The 20359-nt window shown below is 34.7% G+C and overlaps 1 protein-coding gene across 1 annotated transcript in view; it reads right to left on the bottom strand.

Annotated features, from left to right (window-relative positions):
* Window positions 1-1479: 1479 nt before the first annotated feature.
* Window positions 1480-20359, bottom strand: part of tcaim (T cell activation inhibitor, mitochondrial) — a 19925-nt gene continuing 1045 nt past the window's right edge. The window contains exons 2-11 of the mRNA XM_073847156.1: window positions 19755-19800; window positions 19529-19658; window positions 19199-19349; window positions 15356-15611; window positions 14168-14290; window positions 11614-11711; window positions 11424-11515; window positions 11091-11323; window positions 8862-8993; window positions 1480-4428 (exon numbers count right to left, since the gene is read on the bottom strand). Coding sequence (XP_073703257.1) covers window positions 4203-4428; window positions 8862-8993; window positions 11091-11323; window positions 11424-11515; window positions 11614-11711; window positions 14168-14290; window positions 15356-15611; window positions 19199-19349; window positions 19529-19658; window positions 19755-19786 — 1473 coding nt within the window. The 5' untranslated portion in view covers window positions 19787-19800 and the 3' untranslated portion in view covers window positions 1480-4202. The remainder of the gene's footprint in view (window positions 4429-8861; window positions 8994-11090; window positions 11324-11423; window positions 11516-11613; window positions 11712-14167; window positions 14291-15355; window positions 15612-19198; window positions 19350-19528; window positions 19659-19754; window positions 19801-20359) is intronic.

Genomic DNA, 20359 nt, shown 5'->3' with positions numbered 1-20359 from the left:
ATTTATATTTTGAACATATATGTTCTATTCTATATTCTAACACTTGCACACTATTTTCTTAACTGCTTGTTTCTTAAAAAAGCTAACACCAGCTTCTCTATTCCTTTTGCATTTTATTTATTTGTTTTCTTTTTATTTATTATATAATTAACAAAAAAAACTAAAAAAAAATGCTACATGTACTGCATTAGGCTAAGACTTGTCATAGCACTTGCATATCTGTTGTTGATTTTGATTGCTTCCACTGTCCTCAATTGTAAATCGCTTTGAATAAAAGTTTCTGCTAAATGTAAATGTATATATATATTTAAGTCCATCTACTTTACATTCAGTAGGTTCAATCCTAATTTGAGATCTGTTAAAATGTATTCTGGCTGGGTCTTGGGACAATCAGCATTTTTACTTGGAGTTTTTACCACCATTACTTTGTCCTGATGGTCATAAATGTGGTGAATGATTAGAGAAAAGTCACAAGATTGGAACAGATGAATAGAGAAAATACTGAATGTCTTTCACATATTTACAGGTTGTAAACTAACATAAAGATGCAGTGAAGAAGTAAGAAGTAGATGTTCTTAAATATATTAAAATATATTTTTTATAGTAATGTTAGCAGTGTTGGGGAAAGTTATTTTTTAAAGTAATGCATTACTATATTACATAACCCCCTAAAAAGTAACTAATTCAGTTACTTTGTTACTTTTTATGGAAAGTAATGTGTTGTATTACTTTTACGTTACTTTTTCTTTTCTGAGCAAGAGGGTTGTCAGTCAATAAATGGGAAAGCAAAGTAACTGGCATTACTTTTTTGAAAAAGTAAATTACAAATTAAAAATTAATGCATTATTTTACTAGTTGTCCTCAAAAAACATAAGTTTCTTACGACTGAAGAAAGAAAGACATGAACATCTTGGATGACAAGGGGGTGAGTACATTATCTGTAAATGTTTGTTCTGAAAATGAACTACTCCTTTAAGTAATCTGATTATGTAACCCCGGCATTGATAGCTGGTATATACAAAGCTGCTATAATTGTGAAAGTTGACAAGATGAGCTAGATTTAAAGCAATAGCATCGTCTGGGTTTTTGTTGGTTTGATTCTTTAGAGCAGATATTTGTGTTTTCTCCTTCTATGGTTCTTCTCATATTCTGATGAGGGTTTTTTTTTAAAGTTCACTAATGAAGGAAATGAAGAATGCCTGTAATAGTTCCTCTAGCCGACCCTTTTATTACCCTTAGAAAATGGCATGTGGTTGTATATGAAGATGTCAAACATAATCTTAACCGACACTGCATAGTGTAATAAAGCCATTTTGTTGTTGTTTTTTTCTCCCAAAACTGCTCATTCAGTTAAGTATTATCTGAACAAGACTATTTGTCACAAAACCTACTAGTGACTAGTGAGATAAGAGTAAATAAAATGTATTTAGACATAGAAGCACCATTTATTTTATGTATTTATTTACTTACACTATGTAACCAGTTATTTGTTCACAGCCCCAACAAAAATGGTTGATTAGTATTTTCAGGTAGTCATAATGGTAATTTATTGTAGACTTCAGGCAGAGTTTTGATGTACAGTATAATGACTAAAATGAGAAGAAAACAGAAAATCCTCCCTGCCCACAGGGAAGCAAATACGTCTGACTGGTCTGTGACCTGCTTGCTGATAGCCTCTGTCTCAATCCTCTGTGAGTAAATCTGTCTAAAAGCAGACAGAAGAGGGGGGCAGAGCATGAGCAGACTCACAGGTAATGTTTAAAAGTGATGATTCACATTCAGTCATTCATGTCTGAGATAATGCTCAAAAATGTAGAGGTGCCTGTGAGTTCAGTTTTGAGATACATGGTATGACATCTGCGCTACCAGTCAAAGTTTGAAATAATTTGGATTTTTTAAAATATTTTTGAGTATCTTTGAGTAGCTTTTTTGTTTAGTAGTAGTTGTTCATAAATCCCTTGTTTGTAAAGTTAAACTGCCCACTGTTCTTCAGAAAAATCCTTCAGGTCCCACAGATTTTTTGGCTTTCAGCATTTTTGTATATTTAAACCCTTAATTTCCAACAATGACTGTTTGATTTTAAGAACCATCATCTTTTCACACTGGGGACAACCGAGGGACTCATATGCAACTATTACAGAAAGTTCAAACACTCACTGATGCTTCAAAAGGAAACACAATGCATTAAAAGCTGCATTAGAATTGGAAGATCAGGGTAAATTAAACTCATTCTGTCTTTTGGGAAACATGTAAGTACCTTCTGTAGCATTTTGAAGGGCAGTACTAAATAAAAAAATATATATTTAGGCAAAATTAGATTCTGCTCAAAAGTTTACAACCCTGGCTTTTAATGCATTGTGTTTTCTTCTGTAGCATCAGTGAGTGTTTGAACCTTCTGTAATAGTTGCATATGAGTCCCCCAGTCGTCCTCAGTGTGAAAAGATAGATCAAAAACATTTATGAAAAACCAAATACTTTTTGGGAACTGAAGGATTTTTTTTTTTTAAGTACAGCAGGCAGGTTTGTTCAGGACAATCAAGGGACTCATAAACAACTATCACTAAAAAAAAAACAGCTGTGGATCATTCAGGTAACAGCACAGTATTAAGAATCAAGTGTATGAAAACTTTTGAATGGGGTCATTTTTATAAATTCAGTTTTTATTTTCTCTTGTGGACTATATGTAAACATTTTTTAAAGTTTAAAAAATAACATGCATTTTGCATGATACCTCTTATTTTGGTAAAATAATTAACATTTAGCTGATTCTAATATATATAGAGATTCTAATATATATATATATTTATATCAGATTCTGATATATATATACTTAAGAGGTAACACTTTACAATAAGGTTCATTAGTTAACATTAGTTAACCACATTAGTTACCATGAACTAATAATGAACTGCACTTATACAGCATTAATTAATCTTTGTTAATGTTAATTTCAACATTTACTAATACATTATTAAAATTTTTGTTAACATTAGTTAAGGCAGTGTGAACTAACATGAACAAACAATGAACAACTGTATTTCCGTTAACTAATGTTAATAAAGATTAGTAAATACAGTAACAAATGTATTGCTAATGGTTAGTTCATGTTAGTTAATACATTAACTAATGTTTAACTAATGAACCTTATTGTAAAGTGTTACCACTTAAGAATAAGAAAATATTTGTTGCTAACAGCAGGGTAATATGTGTTATGCTATGACGGTGGACTAACGGATAACGAATGACTATGATGTGACAATATAATATTAGTATTATTAAAATTCATGGACATGTCTGTCAAGATATCATAATGACAAAATCCTGTAAACATTGTAAACCAATTAGGTACATTTTAACAATGAATACAATAGTGACAGGTAACATTCTGTGGTTACAGAGTTCAATATTTATCGTACATACATATCACAGTATAAACCTTTGAAACACAATAGCAGCAAACAAATTGGATACACTGTACACTACATCTCAAGACAGACAATTTTACAGCATTTAGGATTGATAATGTACATACACTACATCGTTTTTTGATTTTCAGAGAATACTTTTCCATATTTTAATACTTGTATATACTCAGCATTTAGACAAAATCTTTTGTCCAAACACAGCTGAATTTTAACTGTGCATTTTAGATTTTGGCAGTTAGTATTACAGTTAGTAAATGTGTTTATCTCCTGTCAGTCAGGAACATTCAGCTTTTAAAATGATAAAGACGACTTGAGCAGTCATTCAGGCACCGCACTGAAAACCAGAGCCAACCCAATATTGAATATTAAACTACCAAAACATGATTATTGATAAAACACGAGTATTATAAATATTTTGATATGGTGTAACAAGCAACTGATCATTTTAAGGCAAAAAAAGAGCCTTAGCAGTAATTCCAACAGCTATTTCTATAATAGATTGAGACATGATGCTTAAAAAAAAAACGCATGACCCTGAAGTGTTATGCCCAAGAGTAATGTATATGCTTGGCAGTGCAAATAAACAACAAACTTTGTGCTAAGTTATATAACATCACATGACTGGGACCCACTGCCTCAAAAGCACTACACTATGTGCTAGTATTTTAGATCCAAAGTGCATTGAAAATGCCTATACACTAGGCCAAAATCTCAAAATCTTCAAAAAATTGACTACACGTGCCTGAGAGGCATAGCAATAAAGTCCAAATTTTTGTTTTAGCCTTTCCAGTCCCAGGGAATACATAGATCCCCATCCTGCATGACTGAATAAAAATGAGAGATGTAGAGATGAAGGCCCTGCATATGAGGGGATCTCTCCTCTATCAGACGCCTGCAGCAGGGGATCATCTGACTGCTTGACACACTGGGCTCTTTGGACAGACTGCGCAGGGACAAATCCTGCAGACAACTTGAAATGATGTCTTCTTCCTCTGCCTCCAACCTGTATAGAAGGGAATATGTTCCATTGTAATGAAAGATGATTTTAAACAGGTGCTATATTACAAAAAAAAAAAAAAGGTATTTTGTCTAATAAGGGTGTGACTGGTCTCGAGAGAACGTGACAATATCCTCGCAAAACATTTTGAAGTGTTTAATAAGAGCTGCATGGTTAACAGTTAAAAGATTGCGATCTCGATCCAAACCCACGTAACCTTATTCCTGACGGCTATTAAAGACATTCAAATCTTCATGCTGCTGCTGATCCAGAAAGAGAAACACAGTCTTTTTAACCACATAATGATCTTCATTTCTGTCTTACAGACATTTAAATAACAAAGCACTGGGACAAAAGTTTTTAGTTTGGTTATATACACGTATTGTCTACAGTAGCAATCAAAACGAAAGTATGTTTAACACTTATATGTATTGTAATGCTTATCCTCTTCAGTCTTTATTACAGATAATGTACTTACCCCCTTGTTATCCAAGATGTTCATGTCTTTCTTTCTTCAGTTGTAAGGAAATTATGTTTTTGAGGAAAACATTTCAGGATTTCTCTCTATATAATGGACTTCAATGGTGCCCCTGAGTTTGAACTTCCAAAATGCAGCCTCAAATGGCTCTAAACGATCACAGCCGTGGAAAAAAAAGGGTCTTATCTAGCAAAATGATCAATTTTCAAAAAAAAAAAAAAAAAAAAAATTACAATTCATATACTTTTTAACCTCAAATGCTCATCTTGTCTAGCTCTATGTGTACTCTGTGTAGAGACTAAAAAGTATATACAGTGCCTTTTTTCACATTTTGTTTTGTTGCAGCATCATGTTAAACTGCTTTAAGTTAGTTTTTCCCCACATCAATTTACACTCCATACACCATAATAATGACAAAGCAAAAACCAGATTTGCAAATTTTACAAATTTATTAAAAATAAAACACTGAAATAAGTACATTGCATAAGTATTCATACCCTTAACTCAGTACATAGTTGAAGCACCTTTACAGCCTCAAGTCTTTTTGGGTATGATGTGTCAAGCTTTGCACATCTGCATTTGGCAATTATCTGCCATTCTTTGCCTCACCTTTTCACCTCTCAAGCTCTGTCAGCTTGGATGGGGGCTGGCAGACATTTTCTAGAGTCCTAGTTGTTCCAATCGTCTTCCATTATGGATAATGGAGGCAACATGCTTCTGTGAACCTTCAATGCAGCAGATTTTTTTCTGAACTCTTCCCTAGATCATTGCCTTAACACAAGTCTGTCACTGACCTCTTTAGTGTTTTTTTTTAATAACCTCAGGACTTATATGCATTTTCAGCTGTTAGACCTTTTCTGAGAGGTGTGTGCCTTTCTAAATCATACTCATTCAAATGAATTTGCCACAGTTTAATTCCACTCGAAATGTAGTAACATCTAGAAGCAATATGAATGCTCCTGAGCTAAATTTTAAGTGCCCCAGAAAAGGGTATGAATACTTATGCAATGGGATCTTTTCAGTTTTTTATTTTTAATAAATTTGCCCAAATGTTAAAAACCTATTTTTTGCTTTGCCATTATGGAGGAGGGAGTGTAGATTGATGTGGGAAAAAGTAATTTAAAGTAGTTTAACATAAGGCAGCAACATTATAAAATGTGAAAAAATGAAGGGGTATGAATACGTTTGCAAGGCACTGTACATTGTAAATGTTTTTAGAAAATAACCAATTGTTTTGCTAGATAAGACCCTTATTCCTTGGCTGGGATCATTTAGAGCACTTTGAAGCTGCATTTAAACTGCATTTTGGAAGTCCAAACTTGGGGACACCATAGAAGTCCATTATATGGAGAGAAATCCTGAAATGACTCCTTGATTTTAAATTTTGTTAGAATATATATTTTTAAAAGACTTAAGCAATGAACGTTTTGTCAGAACCACTAGTAAATTATGTTTATATTTCTAATCTTTTTTTTCTTCAGAAATATGATCTCCAATTTATATAAAAAAGGTGTTTTTCAATTTATCCAGAATCATGCAACTTTAGTTTGCATGTTTATTACTGCATATAATTCATTAAAATAGAAGTTTAATTTCATAAAGTACAAGTTCATATCAAAATGCACCTACATTTTTTTTGCATTTTGTTTTTCAGTTGAATAAAATACTATCCCTATACATTTCATAATTGAGGATTTTTGTAAAAAGTCTTGTTCTCGTGAACCCGGTCTCGTGGGATAAGTGTCTCGTCATACCCCATTGTCTTATGATTCTGATTATGGTTTAAATGAGAAAATAGGAGGCAGGGACACTAGATAAAACATTTTAAGACACATTCTGCACATGATTTGTTTTTAACAGCTTTGCTCATTAGCTAAAATGACTGTTTTAACAATTTTAAGCTACTGTTATATATTGTTTAAAATATGAAAGATAGTGTATATAATTTTTAGAATAGCACTGAGATCATCAGTCTTATTGTTATGGATTTTAAAAAGGATTTTCTCTTATGTGAAGTTCCTTAAACTAACCAACATTTGTCTTTATCAAAAATACAGTGAAAAACCTGATTCAGACTGTAATTGTTTCTCATGGGAACGTAAGCTATTTTCAACATTTACAGTGGTTAGTCAGTGATTTTATTGTCGTCTGAATCAAGAATGTTGGTGTTTTTCTCCAACCACCTGTGTAAAAATCTGTGTGGTAATATAACTGCTGTCTGAATTCACATCTCTGAGTTTACAAGAAGAAATTGATTCAAAATTCACTGTTTAAATCCTTTTTGAGCTGAACTGTTGCACTTCGTTGTAATTTGCATGCATATTTATTAAAAATATTTACAAAAACAATATTTCATAACTGTTATCATATTTTATAAAAGAAGACAAGAAAAGAAAGTAAACATTTGAAATGGGTCATTTATTACGGCAGGTATGTGATCAAATTTTTAAATATGCATTATATATAGTTATATACATAAAAATACACTACCAGTCAAGAGTTTTTCAACAGTAAGATATTTAATGTTTTTTAAAGAAGTCTCTTCTGCTCACCAAGCCTGTATTTATTTTATTCAAAGTACAACGAAAAAAGTAAAATGAAATATTTTTACTATTTAAAATACTTGTTTCCTATTTGAATATATTAAAATGTCATTTATTTCTGTGATTTTAAAGCTGAATTTTTTGCATCATTACTCCAGTCACATGATCATTCAGAAATCATTCAAATATTCTGATTTAATGTTTAAAAAAACATTTATTATTATGATGCTGAAAACAGCCGAGTAGAATTTTTTCAGGTTTCTTTGATTAATGTAAAGTTCAGAAGAACAGCATTTATCTACAACAGAAATCTTCTGTAACATTATAAATGTCTTTATCATCACTTTTGATCAATTTAAAGCATCTTTGCTAAATAAAAAAGTATTCATCTCTATAAATAACTATAATAAAATAATAATTACACTGACTCCAAGCTTTTGAATGGCATTTTGCACAATGTTACAAAAGCTTTTTATTTCAGATAAATGCTGATCTTTGGATCTTTCTATTCATCAAAGAATCCTGAAGAAAATGTTCTGTTTAACTGTTTAAACTGAACTGTTTAAAATATTGATCACAATAACAAAAATGTTTCACATAAATTATTTTAAAATATTTTTAAACAGTAAAAATATTCCAAAATGTTACTGTTTTTGCTGCACTTTGGATCAAATAAATGCAGGCTTGGTGAGCAGAAGAGACTTCTTTAAAAACATGAAAAATCTTACTGTTCAAAAACTTTTGACTGGTAGTGTATAAACAAGCAAATTTATTTTTACCTTGTGTAAATAAGAGGTTGCATCAAGTTTTTTTCTCCTAATTTTCACATTTTTAAATGACATCCATCATTTTGAATGATGACTATTTCAATGTCAGCAATAATGCGTTTATTTTCCTATATTATTAAATATGAGTTTTCTATCGGTCATGACAAATCTGAAGTTTCAGCAGCCATTACTCTTACCAAAGTCTTTAGTCACCTGATCTGTCAGAAACCATTCTAATGTTGATTTGGTGCTCAAGAAACATTTGATTAATATCAATGTTGCAGTGCTTAATTTGATTACCAGAAAGTTCATTGTTGTAAAATTATAAATGTCTTTACTGTCACTGAATAAAAGTATTTTCTCTCCCCCCCATCCCCCCCCCCCAAAAAAAACCCTACTGATCCCACACTTTTAAATGAACAGTAGTGTAAATCTAAAGCTAAAAATAACCATTATACTAAGCTAAGAATTATAAATCATCTGTTGCAACACTTTTAACTTCTATATTGTATTTTTTTTTCAGAATATGAAAACAAACATAACTGGTCTTTATAATAATATACTGATGATTCATGCCCAGTAAGACCAGACAAAAGATAAATGGTCTATTCTGATGACATGTTAATGTGCAATGATAGGTCAAGCACTCACTTGTCTTTGCGTTGCATGCGTCTCCGGGCCTCCCGGGCCTGACTCCGGAGGAAGTTCTGCAGCTGGAGAGTGTCACACATAGTGGGGATGATGAAGTGGCCCATCTCATGCAGGCAGGGGGTGGAGCGGTCACTATGGCAACAGAACAGAATAGAAAAAACAATGATTGACGGGACATTAAGCAGCACAAAGACTTCCAAGTGAACAGTGAGGATATATCAGTCAGAAATACGACAGAAATGAATAGAACACAGGGGAACCACAGGAATAACACTATACCATTCAGCTACAATCTGTTGTTAACAGTCCAGTATGGTCTGGCTTCATTTCATTTTTTATCTTTATCTTGTCCTTTCAGTGGAATACTATTCTACACAAAAAGAAAATTTAAAGCTACAGTGCATAATTTATTGTAATTTCATTTGTTGCACCAAACACTCTAAGGGCCTGTTTAAGATACACATTTTTTTTTTTTAATTCTCTTCTGCTCACCTAGCCTGCATTTATTTGTTTTAAAATACAGCAGTATTTTTACTATTTCAAATAACTGCTTTCTATTTGAATACATTTTAAAATGCAATTTATTTCTGTGATAAAAGCTACATTTTCAGTATCATTACTCAAGTCTTTAGTGTCAGAAATCAGAAATCATTCTAATATGCTGATCTGCTGCTCAAAAGACATTTATTATTATTTTTTCATCAATATTTAAAACAGTTAAGTACATTTTTCTCAGGATTCTTTAATGAATAGAGATCCAAAGATCAGCATTTATTTAAAATGAAAAGCTTTTGTAACAATATACCATTTAAAAGAAATGATAGAAATTAATACTTTTATATTTAGCAAGGATGCTTGAAATTGATCAAAAGCGATGATAAAGACATTTATAATGTTACAAAAGATTTCTATTTTAAATAAATGCTGTTCTTCTGAACTTTCTATTCATCAAAGAAACCTGATAAAAATTATACTCTGCCGTTTTAAACATAATAAATGTTTTTGAGCAGCAAATCAGAATATTATAATGATTTCTGAAGGATCGTGTGACTGGAGTAATGATGCTAAAAATTCAGCTTTGTAATCACAGGAATAAATTACATTTAAAATATATTCAAATAGAAAGCAGTTATTTTAAATAGTAAAAATATTTCACAATATTACTGTTTTGCTGTACTTTGGATCAAATAAATGCAGGCTTGGTGAGTAGAAGCCACTTCTTTAAAAAAAAAAAAATGGATAAACTTTTGACTGGTATCAACAATAACTACAATGTTACTATATTAGTGTCCACAACAATGGGCAGGATGGTTTGTTAGTTGTAAGCACACACTACAGTTATTTTGGATTCTGATTGGCTGATGGCACCAAAATAGAATAAATAAATACATTTAAAAATGTACATTAATAAAACATTTACTATAATGAAATATCTGCCGTTTAGATCATATTTTGAAGAGGCATCAATGGAGAACAGGCTTTTTAGTCACATAATGTTATAGTTATGGATTATGGTAGTTGAATTTTATCCATAGCGAATTGATTGCACTGTTGGCTATTGGTTTAAATATTTTATATTTAATTTATAATACACTACAATTCAAAAGTTAATCAAAAATGACAGTAGAGACATTTATAATGTCAATTTGTAAAATATATAGCTTTGTTTCCACAAAGATATTAAGCAGCACAGATGTTTTCAACTTTGATAATGATAAGAAATGCTTCTCGTGCACCAAATCAGCATATTAGAATGATTCCTGGAAAATTCAGCTTTAACATCAAAGATTGTAATATTTCAAAATTACAATAGTACTGTTTTACTATATTTTTGCTTAAATAAATGCAGCTTTGCTGAGCATGAAATACTTATTCCAAAAACATTTTTTTAAAAACTTACCAACTCCAAAGTTTTAAATGGTAGAGAATATTATAAAAACATTAAATCATTTTCTCTCTTCTTTATTTGTTGTGAAAAGAAAAGTTGGTTCAGAGAAGGGAAAAAATCCTGATCCCAACAATCTGAAACACAATTTTTGTGTGTGTGTGTTAATTTCATGGTACCTTTAAGATTGTGTTTTTGCAAAGAGAATAGCCTCTGTATAAGCACTTCTCAAGCCTGGTATTGTTGAGACCCAATTTCTGAGGACCTTGCCTCACATAGTTGAAGGTCGTAAACAAAGAAAATGCACAAACAAATGGCTGGAACTGAAATATATGAGTATTTACTTTTCCAAGGTCATTGTGAGGCCTTGCATGCTGCGGGGGTGCAGGGAGAGGCGCTGAGGCAACAGTCTCTTATGGAAAGTGTTAAGGGTACTGTAGTGTTCCTCCAGAGGCAGAACTGGGCCCATCCGCTCGATGTGGATAACCTGAATCCCTCCCAAAAGGTGACTGATGCGCTCTTTTAGCCAGTCCGAATGCTGAAACAGGCTTCGGTAACTCTGCAATCTTTCAAAGAGCTGAGCATAGACATGGACGGACACAAACATATGCATCTCAGTCAGCATAAATATTTGCAATGATAAATATTTTTTAAGTTAAGAATACCATAAGCTGTACCTTTGTCCATTGATGGTGAACATCCATTGTTCCTAACATAACATGCCCCGAGGCATTCATCCCTGATTGGTCAGTGAAAACTATTATATGTCCTATGTTTTGGAAAAGAAAGAAAACCGAGTAAATATTTGTGCACACTGAACATTTGGGCCATCTAATTTCATCTCATGAATCCCATTTCCATGGTTACCTCTCAGGATGTGCAGAGCCTCAGGGCTTTGTGTGGAAAGACGAACCAGACTCTGCAGCTGACAGCATTTGTGTGCAACTCCCCATTTGCGCTGCCACCTACAGGACAGAGAACCACATGATTAAAGTGAACATACTGACAACAGGATGTAAGAACTGGATACTGTGCCCAATAGATTTACACATGAGACAAAAGTTCAAAAGTATGGGGTTGGTAAACATTTGTCTATTAGTCTGTTATGCTCACCAGGATCTAAGACTTTTTTTTTTTAAGTACACAAAAGGCCTATTTCTGTCAAATATTGTTCACAAATCTGTCTAAATCTGTAGTGAGCACTTCTCCTTTGCCGAGATAATCCATCCACCTCACAGGTGTGGCATATCAAGATGCTCATTAGACAGCATGATTATTGCACAGGGGGTTTGGGGGGGGGGGGGGGGGGTCCGAAAACTAATCAGTATCGGGTATGAACACCATTCGCCTTACGCAGTGCTACACATCTCCTTCGCATAGAGTTGATCAGGTCGTTGATTGGGGCCCTCAGGAATGTTGGTCCACTCCTCTTCAATGGCTGTGCGAAGTTGGTGGATATTGGTAGGAACTGGGACATGCTGTTGTATACGTCGATCCAGAGCATCCTAAAACATGCTCAATGGATGACATGTCCGTTGACTTTGTTGGCCATGCAAGAACTGGGATGTTTTCAGCTTCCAGGAATTTTGTACAGATCCTTGCAACATGGAACTGTGCATTATCATGCTGCAACATGAGGTGATGGTCGTAGATGAATGGCACAACAATGGGCCTCAGGATCTCATCACAGTATCTCTGTGCATTCAAAATGCCATTAATAAAATGCACCCGTGTTCATTGTCCATAACATACACCTACCCATACCATAACCCCACCGCCACCATGGGGTACTCAAACAACTCGATCCACAACGTTGACATCAGCAAACCGCTCACCCACACGACGCCATACACGCTGTCTGCCCTGTACAGTGAAAACTGGGATTCATCCGTGAAGGACACACCTCTCCAAAGTGCCAGATGCCATCGAATGTGAGCATTTGCCTACTCACGTCGGTTACGACGATGAATTGCAGTCAGGTCGAGACCCCGATGAGGACAACGAGCATGCAGATAAGCTTCCCTGAGACGGTTTCTGACAGTTTGTGCAGAAATTCTTTGGCTATTCAAGCCGATTGTTGCCGTATCTGTCCGGGTGGCTGGTCTCAGACGATCTTGGAGGTGAAGATGCTGGATGTGGAGGTCCTGGGCGGGTGTGGTTACATGGGGTCTGCGGGTATGTGAATGTACTGCCAAATTCTCTGAAAGGCCTTTGGAGACGGCTTATTGTAGAGAAATGAATGTTCAATTCAGGGGCAACAGATCTGGTGGACATTCCTGCAGTCAGCATGCCAATTGCACGCTTCCTCAAAACTTGCAACATGTGTGGCATTGTGCTGTGTGATAAAACTGCACATTTTAGAGTGGCCTTTTATTGTGGCCAGCCTAAGGCACACCTGTGCAATAATCATGCTGTCTAATCAGCATCTTGATATGCCACACCTGTGAGGTGGATGGATCATCTCGGGGAAAGAGAAGTGTTCTCTAACACAGATTTAGACAATTTTGTGAACAATATTTGACAGAAATATGCCTTTTGTGTAGCTAGAAAAAGTCTTAGATCTTTGAGTTTCGCTCATGAAAAATGGGGGCAGAAAAAAGTTTTGCGTTTATATTTTTTTGTCAGTGTATAATTTAATGTGTAATTTCTTCCTGTAATGGCAAAGCTGATTTTTTTCTTAGCATTATTACTCCAGTCTTCAGTATCACATGATTCACTCTTCAGTGTCACATTAAATTATACTAACATCCTGATATGGTGCTTAAGTAACATCTTTTATTATCTTTAATGTTCAAAGCAATTGTACTGCTTTATATTTTTGAGAAAACCATAATTCTTTTTCAGGATTTGTTCATGATTAAAGAAAGTTCATGAGATCAGCATTTATTTGAAATAGACATCTTTTGTAACATTATAAACTGTCACTTTGATCAATTGAAACATATCCTTGCTGAAATGTTAATTTAAAAAAAAGAAAGAAACAATCTTTTTTTATTGTTTTTACATTATCCTAATTTTAAATATCACTGAGAGGTTAATGGGCCATTTTTGCTTGTTCTCAGCACAGACTTTCTTTTTTTTTTTTTTACATAACAGTGTGTGTTAAATTATTTCTGTAATAAACTAAAAGCCAAAGAAATTCTACTAAACAACCTTTAAAAATTTTCCACCCATTTGGTACTTAGCTTATGTGGATGTAGTGCTACTATTTTTTCAGTTTCACTTCATGTTCCAAGTACAGTTTCAAGTTTAATTTGAGAATGTATTTAATAAAATAATGGAAAAAATATAAAATAGATTATTTCACAAAAACAAACAAACAAATGCCACACCATAAGATATAATCAAAATATCACTTGAAGGTTAATTAATACAAAAAAATAAGATGATATAAGAGTATATAGTCTGCATTAGAGCTGACCTGATATCCAGCAAACCAAGTTTCTGAATCAGCTCTCTTTTCAGTCTTTTCAGCTCTTCACGACGTGAAAGACTGGCATTCTGTTTCTTTGTGGCCTCTGGCTCATTATTTCTCAGCCATAAACTGAAGACAAAGACAAACAAAGAAAGCAAAACAATGCTTAAATAGTATTGTATTTCATGTGTATTAAGTCTCCAAAACCTTCTTAAAGATGTTACAGAACACAAAGTTTCTTTTTGTAAACAGTCTAACAGACAACGTACATGAAATGAATATAAATATCAGTTGTCACTCTATCTAACAGTAACATGTTTTAGCAAGTAGATATTAAAATGCGTAGTTTTATGATCAAGGCTGTGTAGTATACATACATTTTGACACAAATTGTCTAAAAAAAAAAAAAGAATTAAATTTAAGTTGCTTCAGTCAAGTAAGTGTTCATCTTGAAATCTTACTTCATAAATGAAAATCAGATTCTTTTTATAATAAAAAAAAAGATTTTGCAGCAAAAGATGTTCCATGACTTGAAAGGAGTTGTTTTTAGAACAATACTAAAAAATTATAATTTTACTTCCTTAAAAAGTATGAGCCATATATCAAAACAAAGGTATGTAATTGATGTAATCGAAGTTGACCATTCAACTTTCCAGTTTGCTAATAATCAAATATGATACAGTAAGCTTTAAAATGGTTAAATGTGTATACCAAGGTTTTCATTGAATTTCCACAGCCTCAGTATTTCCAAAGCTTAAATCTCCGGCTATAAGGCCCACTTAAAGGTTTCTGTTGAGCCTGGGCTCATCTGTGGTTCAATGTACACATTACTCCTTGTACTAAATGGCACAGAAACCATTGTGGAGTCATTAATCATAGTAAATGCAAAGAATGGCTTGAGAACATTGTGTTCTGTGGAGAAGGACAAGGCTTATTGTAGAACCACAAACAAGGTTTCTGGTGTGACACTAAAGATGCCAGCTGGGCCTCTTTCTGGCCGCTGTGATACACCCAATGGTGTCTCAACAGTCCTACAAAATTTCAAGTTGAATATTAACCAAACTTATGTGCAGCTGCTGACCTCATCTAGCAGTTTAGTGGTCATATATGTAAACCTGTGGTGTTCAAATGGGTTACATAAGTAAAAAAAAAAAAATTAATTGGTGGCCAAGAAAGTTCTCTCTCTCTCAGTACCTGAGTGTTGGCTCCACTCTTCTGGCTTGTTCTAACTCCTGCTCTGGGTCCCTGAATCCTGTGAAAGAGTAATAAGTCTTATCCCATTTGATGGGCCGATAAAAAGCTGTTGCAGGCTGTTGCGTTGAACTCTTCCTGGTCTCAGCCTTGAGCACATCCTGCATATGTTCAACCGAGAGGCTACAGGACCTCAGAACATCCAACACCGTGCTCAGAACATCCTTAGACTGCAAGGTGAAAGTCACTGAACGGAATCCTGGGAAATTAAGGGTTATTTAATTAAATTCATGAATTGAAAAATAGTTTACTGTTTAAAGTTTTAAATACTGCAATGAATACATTTAGCATCATTAAAAAAAGAAGTAATAATTAATTTAATTTAACATTTATATAATATACAGGTGCATCTCAATAAATTACAGTCGTGGTCAAAAGTTTTGAGAAAGACACAAATATTAGTTTTCACAAAGTTTGCTGCTAAACTGCTTTTACATCTTTGTTTCAGTTGTTTCTGTGATGTACTGAAATATAATTACAAGCACTTCATACGTTTCAAAGGCTTTTATCGACAATTACATGACATTTATGCAAAGAGTCAGTATTTGCAGTGTTGGCCCTTCTTTTTCAGGACCTCTGCAATTCTACTGGTCATGCTCTCAATCAACTTCTGGGCCAAATCCTGACTGATAGCAACCCATTCTTTCATAATCACTTCTTGGAGTTTGTCAGAATTAGTGGGTTTTTGTTTGTCCACTTGAGGATTGACCACAAGTTCTCAATGGGATTAAGATCTGGGGAGTTTCCAGGCCATGGACCCAAAATTTCATAGTTTTGGTCCCCGAGCCACTTAGTTATCACTTTTGCCTTATGGCACGGTGCTCCATCATGCTGGAAAATGCATTGTTCTTCACCAAACGGTTGTTGGATTGTTGGAAGAAGTTGCTGTTGGAGGGTGTTTTGGTACCATTCTTTATTCACGGCTGTGTTTTTGGGCAAAATTGTGAGTGAGCCCACTGCCTTGGATGAGAAGCAACCCCACACATGAATGGTCTCAGGATGCTTTACTGTTGGCATGACACAGGACGGATGGTAGCCCTCGCATTTTCTTCTCCGGACAAGCCTTTTTCCAGATGCCCCAAACAATCGGAAAGAGGCTTCATCTGAGAATATGACTTTGCCCCAGTCCTCAGCAGTCCAATTGCCATACTTTTTGCAGAAGATCAATCTGTCCATGATGTTTTTTTGGAGAGAAGTGGCTTCTTTGCTGCCCTTCTTGACACCAAGCCATCTTCCAAAAGTCTTGGCCTCACTGTGCGTGCAGATGTGCTCACACCTGCCTGCTGCCATTCCTGAGCAAGCTTTGCACTGGTGGCACTCCGATCCCGCAGCTGATTCCTCTTTAGGAGACGATCCTGGCGCTTGCTTGACTTTCTTGGACGCCCTGAAGCCTTCTTAACAAGAATTGAACCTCCTTCCTTGAAGTTCTTGATGATCCTATAAATTGTTGATTTAGGTGCAATCTTAGTAGCCACAATATCCTTGCCTGTGAAGCCATTTTTATGCAACGCAATAATGGCTGCACGCGTTTCTTTGCAGGTCACCATGGTTAACAATGGAAGAACAATGATTTCAAGCATCACCCTCCTTTTAACATGTCAAGTCTGCCATTCTAACCCAATCAGCCTGACATAATGATCTTCAGCCTTGTGCTCGTCAACATTCTCACCTGAGTTAACAAGACGATTACTGAAATGATCTCAGCAGGTCCTTTAATGACAGTGGAAATGCAGTGGAAAGTTTTTTTCGGAATTAAGTTAATTTTCATGGCAAAGAAGGACTATGCAATTCATCTGATCACTCTTCATAACATTCTGGAGTATATGCAAATTGCTATTATAAAAACTTAAGCAGCAACTTTTCCAATTTCCAATATTTATGTAATTCTCAAAACTTTTGGCCACGACTGTAGAATGTCGTGGAAAAGTTCATTTATTTCAGTAATTCAACTCAAATTGTGAAACTCGTGTATTAAATAAATTTAATCCACACAGACTGAATTAGTTTAAGTCTTTGGTTCTTTTAATTGTGAGGTTTTGGCTCACATTAACAAAAACCCACCAATTCACTATCTCAACAAATTAGAATACTTCATAAGACCAATAAAAAAACATTTTAGTGAATTATTGGCCTTCTAAAAAGTATGTTCATTTACTGTATATGTACTCAATACTTGGTAGGGGCTCCTTCTGCTTTAATTAATGCCTCAATTCGACGTGGCATGGAGGTGATCAGTCTGTGGCACTGCTGAGGTCGTATGGAAGCCTTTCTTTGATGGTGGCCTTCATCTCATCTGCATTTTTTGGCCTCTTGTTTCTCATTTTCCTCTTGACAATACCCCATAGATTCTCTATGGGGTTCAGGTTTGGTGTGTTTGCTGGCCAGTCAAACACACCAACACCATGGTCATTTAATCAACTTTTAGTGCTTTTGGCATTGTGGGCAGGTGCCAAATCCTGCTGAAAAATGAAATCAGCATCTTTAAAACGCTGGTCAGCAGAAGGAAGCATGAAGTGCTCTAAAATTTCTTGGTAAACGGGTGCAGTGACTTTAGTTTTCAAAATACACAGTAGACCAACACCAGCAGATGACATTGCACCCCAAATCATCACAGACTGTGGAAACTTAAGACTGGACTTCAAGCAACTTGGGCTATGAGCTTCTCCACCCTTCCTCCAGACTCTAGGACCTTGGTTTCCAAATGAAATACAAAACTTGCTCTCATCTGAAAAGAGGACTTTGGACCACTGGGCAACAGTCCATTTCTTCTTCTCCTTAGCCCAGGTAAGACACCTCTGATGTTGTCTGTGGTTCAGGAGTGGCTTAACAAGAGGAATACGACAACTGTAGCCAAATTCCTTGACACGTCTGTGTGTGGTGGCTCTTGATGCCTTGACCCCAGCCTCAGTCTATTCTTTGTGAAGTTCACCCAAATTCTCAAATCGATTTTGCATGACAAGCCTCTCAAGGCTGCAGTTCTCTTGGTTGGTTGTGCATCTTTTTCTTCCTCATTTTTTTCTCAACTTTTTGTTAACATGCTTGAATACAGCACTCTGTGAACAGCCAGGTTCTTTGGTAATGAATGTTTGTGGCTTACCCTCCTTGTAAAGGGTGTCAATGATTGTCTTCTGGACAACTTTCAGATCAGCAGTCTCCCCCATGATTGTGTAGCCTAGTGAACCAAACCGAGATACCATTTTGAAGGCTCAGGAAACCTTTGCAGGTGGCATGTCACCATATTCTAATTTGTTGACCTAAACTACTTCAGTCTGTGTGCATTGAAGTTATTTAATACACGAGTTTCACAATTTGAGTTGAATTACTGAAATAAACTTTTCCACGACATTCTAATTTATTAAGATGCACCTGTAAAAATGAGTACATCATAAATCCATTTTCCAAACTGTGTTTTTGGCTTAACCTGATTCACTATGGTATACCTATAATACATTTTTATATTTCAGACTGATTCTGGTAGGAACCGCTGCAGAGTAGCTCAGTACCTGCGTAATTCGTCATGGACATAGTAGTTATTAACTACTAGAGTGCCGAAAAGTTATAGACTGGATCTTTACAATAAAACTCTTTTGTAACATCATATACATTTGACCACTACATTTGATCACAAATTAAAAGTAGAAAAACTGTCAAAACTTTTAAAATAACTTGAAATTGGAAATGATAAAAAAAGCTATAGTGCATGAATCAGATGGTCTAGTTGTATTCATTAATTTATTATTATTATTAGGATTAAAAAATTATAGTGTTAATCAGAACCGGTGTTACCTGAAGCTAGCAGACTACCATTGGAGTCTGCTTTTTCTTTTGTGTCCCTGACATAAAAAGTGAGGTTTGCAGGTTTGGGGAATCTCGCCCCAGGTTTTTGAAGATTTTCCAGATACCCATTTAGTCTTTTGAGGGAGTTCTCATTTACTTCCTACAACAGAGAAAACAAAACAAATCCAAACAATATCAAACATGCACACCTAAGAGCTGTGAAAAATGTAAACATATATCAAATATTATCATACATTGCCATTATGTAGTTTACGTATATATATTAAAAATTCCATCTGATGCGTATAACTATTATAATAATAATTAAATTATTATTACTCTTTCTCTTGGATGCTGGCCAAAGAAATCAGGGTGTACTGCAAAGTAAAAAGGCCGCAGGGCATTAATGGCATCCGCTCCTGAGAGATTCCTCCTCTGAATATGAGCAGAAACACATGTACCACCAAGCCTAAAGAATGACAATGATACTGATTAGATGCTTAAAGAATACAACATAATTCAACACAATTTTCTTTGCAGCTATATATTGTGATAATGTTTTTACCTAACATAACGCAGGAAGGTGGTCTCATACATCACGTTTGTTCCTTCTGGAAAAAGAAATTAAGGCACATGAGCGAAAAAGCATAATAGAGTTCTGCCTCTTCAACTGGTCAAAATCAGAGGACAAATGTTATGCTATGTATGTAAATGGAGGATCATTTCAGGTCTAGACAATCATAGTCCCCCACGCTGTATATATATCTTTACATATGTGTGTTTTCACCAAAATCGTATGAGGGATCATACAAAAATGCATGTTATTTTTATTCAGTACTGACCTGAATAAGATATTTCACATAAAAGATGTTTACATATAGTCCACAAGAGAAAATAATTGTTTAATTTATAAAAACGACCCCATTCAATGTTTAAAAGTTTACTTACACTTGCTGTTTTTTTTCAGTGACAGTTGTTTGTTCTGAACAGTTAAACTGCCTCAAATTCTATGGTTTTTCAGCATTTTTGTGTATTTGAACCCTGTCCAACAATGACTATGATTTTGAGATCCATTTTTTTCACACTGAGGACAACTGAGGAACTCACATGCAACAGTTACAGAAGGTTCAAACACTCACTGATGCTTCAGAAGGAAAAACAATGCATTAA

Source organism: Garra rufa, chromosome 9, assembly GCF_049309525.1.
Source record: "Garra rufa chromosome 9, GarRuf1.0, whole genome shotgun sequence".
Lineage (NCBI taxonomy): Eukaryota > Metazoa > Chordata > Actinopteri > Cypriniformes > Cyprinidae > Garra > Garra rufa.
The sequence above is the reverse complement of the archived record's forward strand: the minus strand, read 5'-3'. Positions and strand labels throughout refer to the sequence as shown.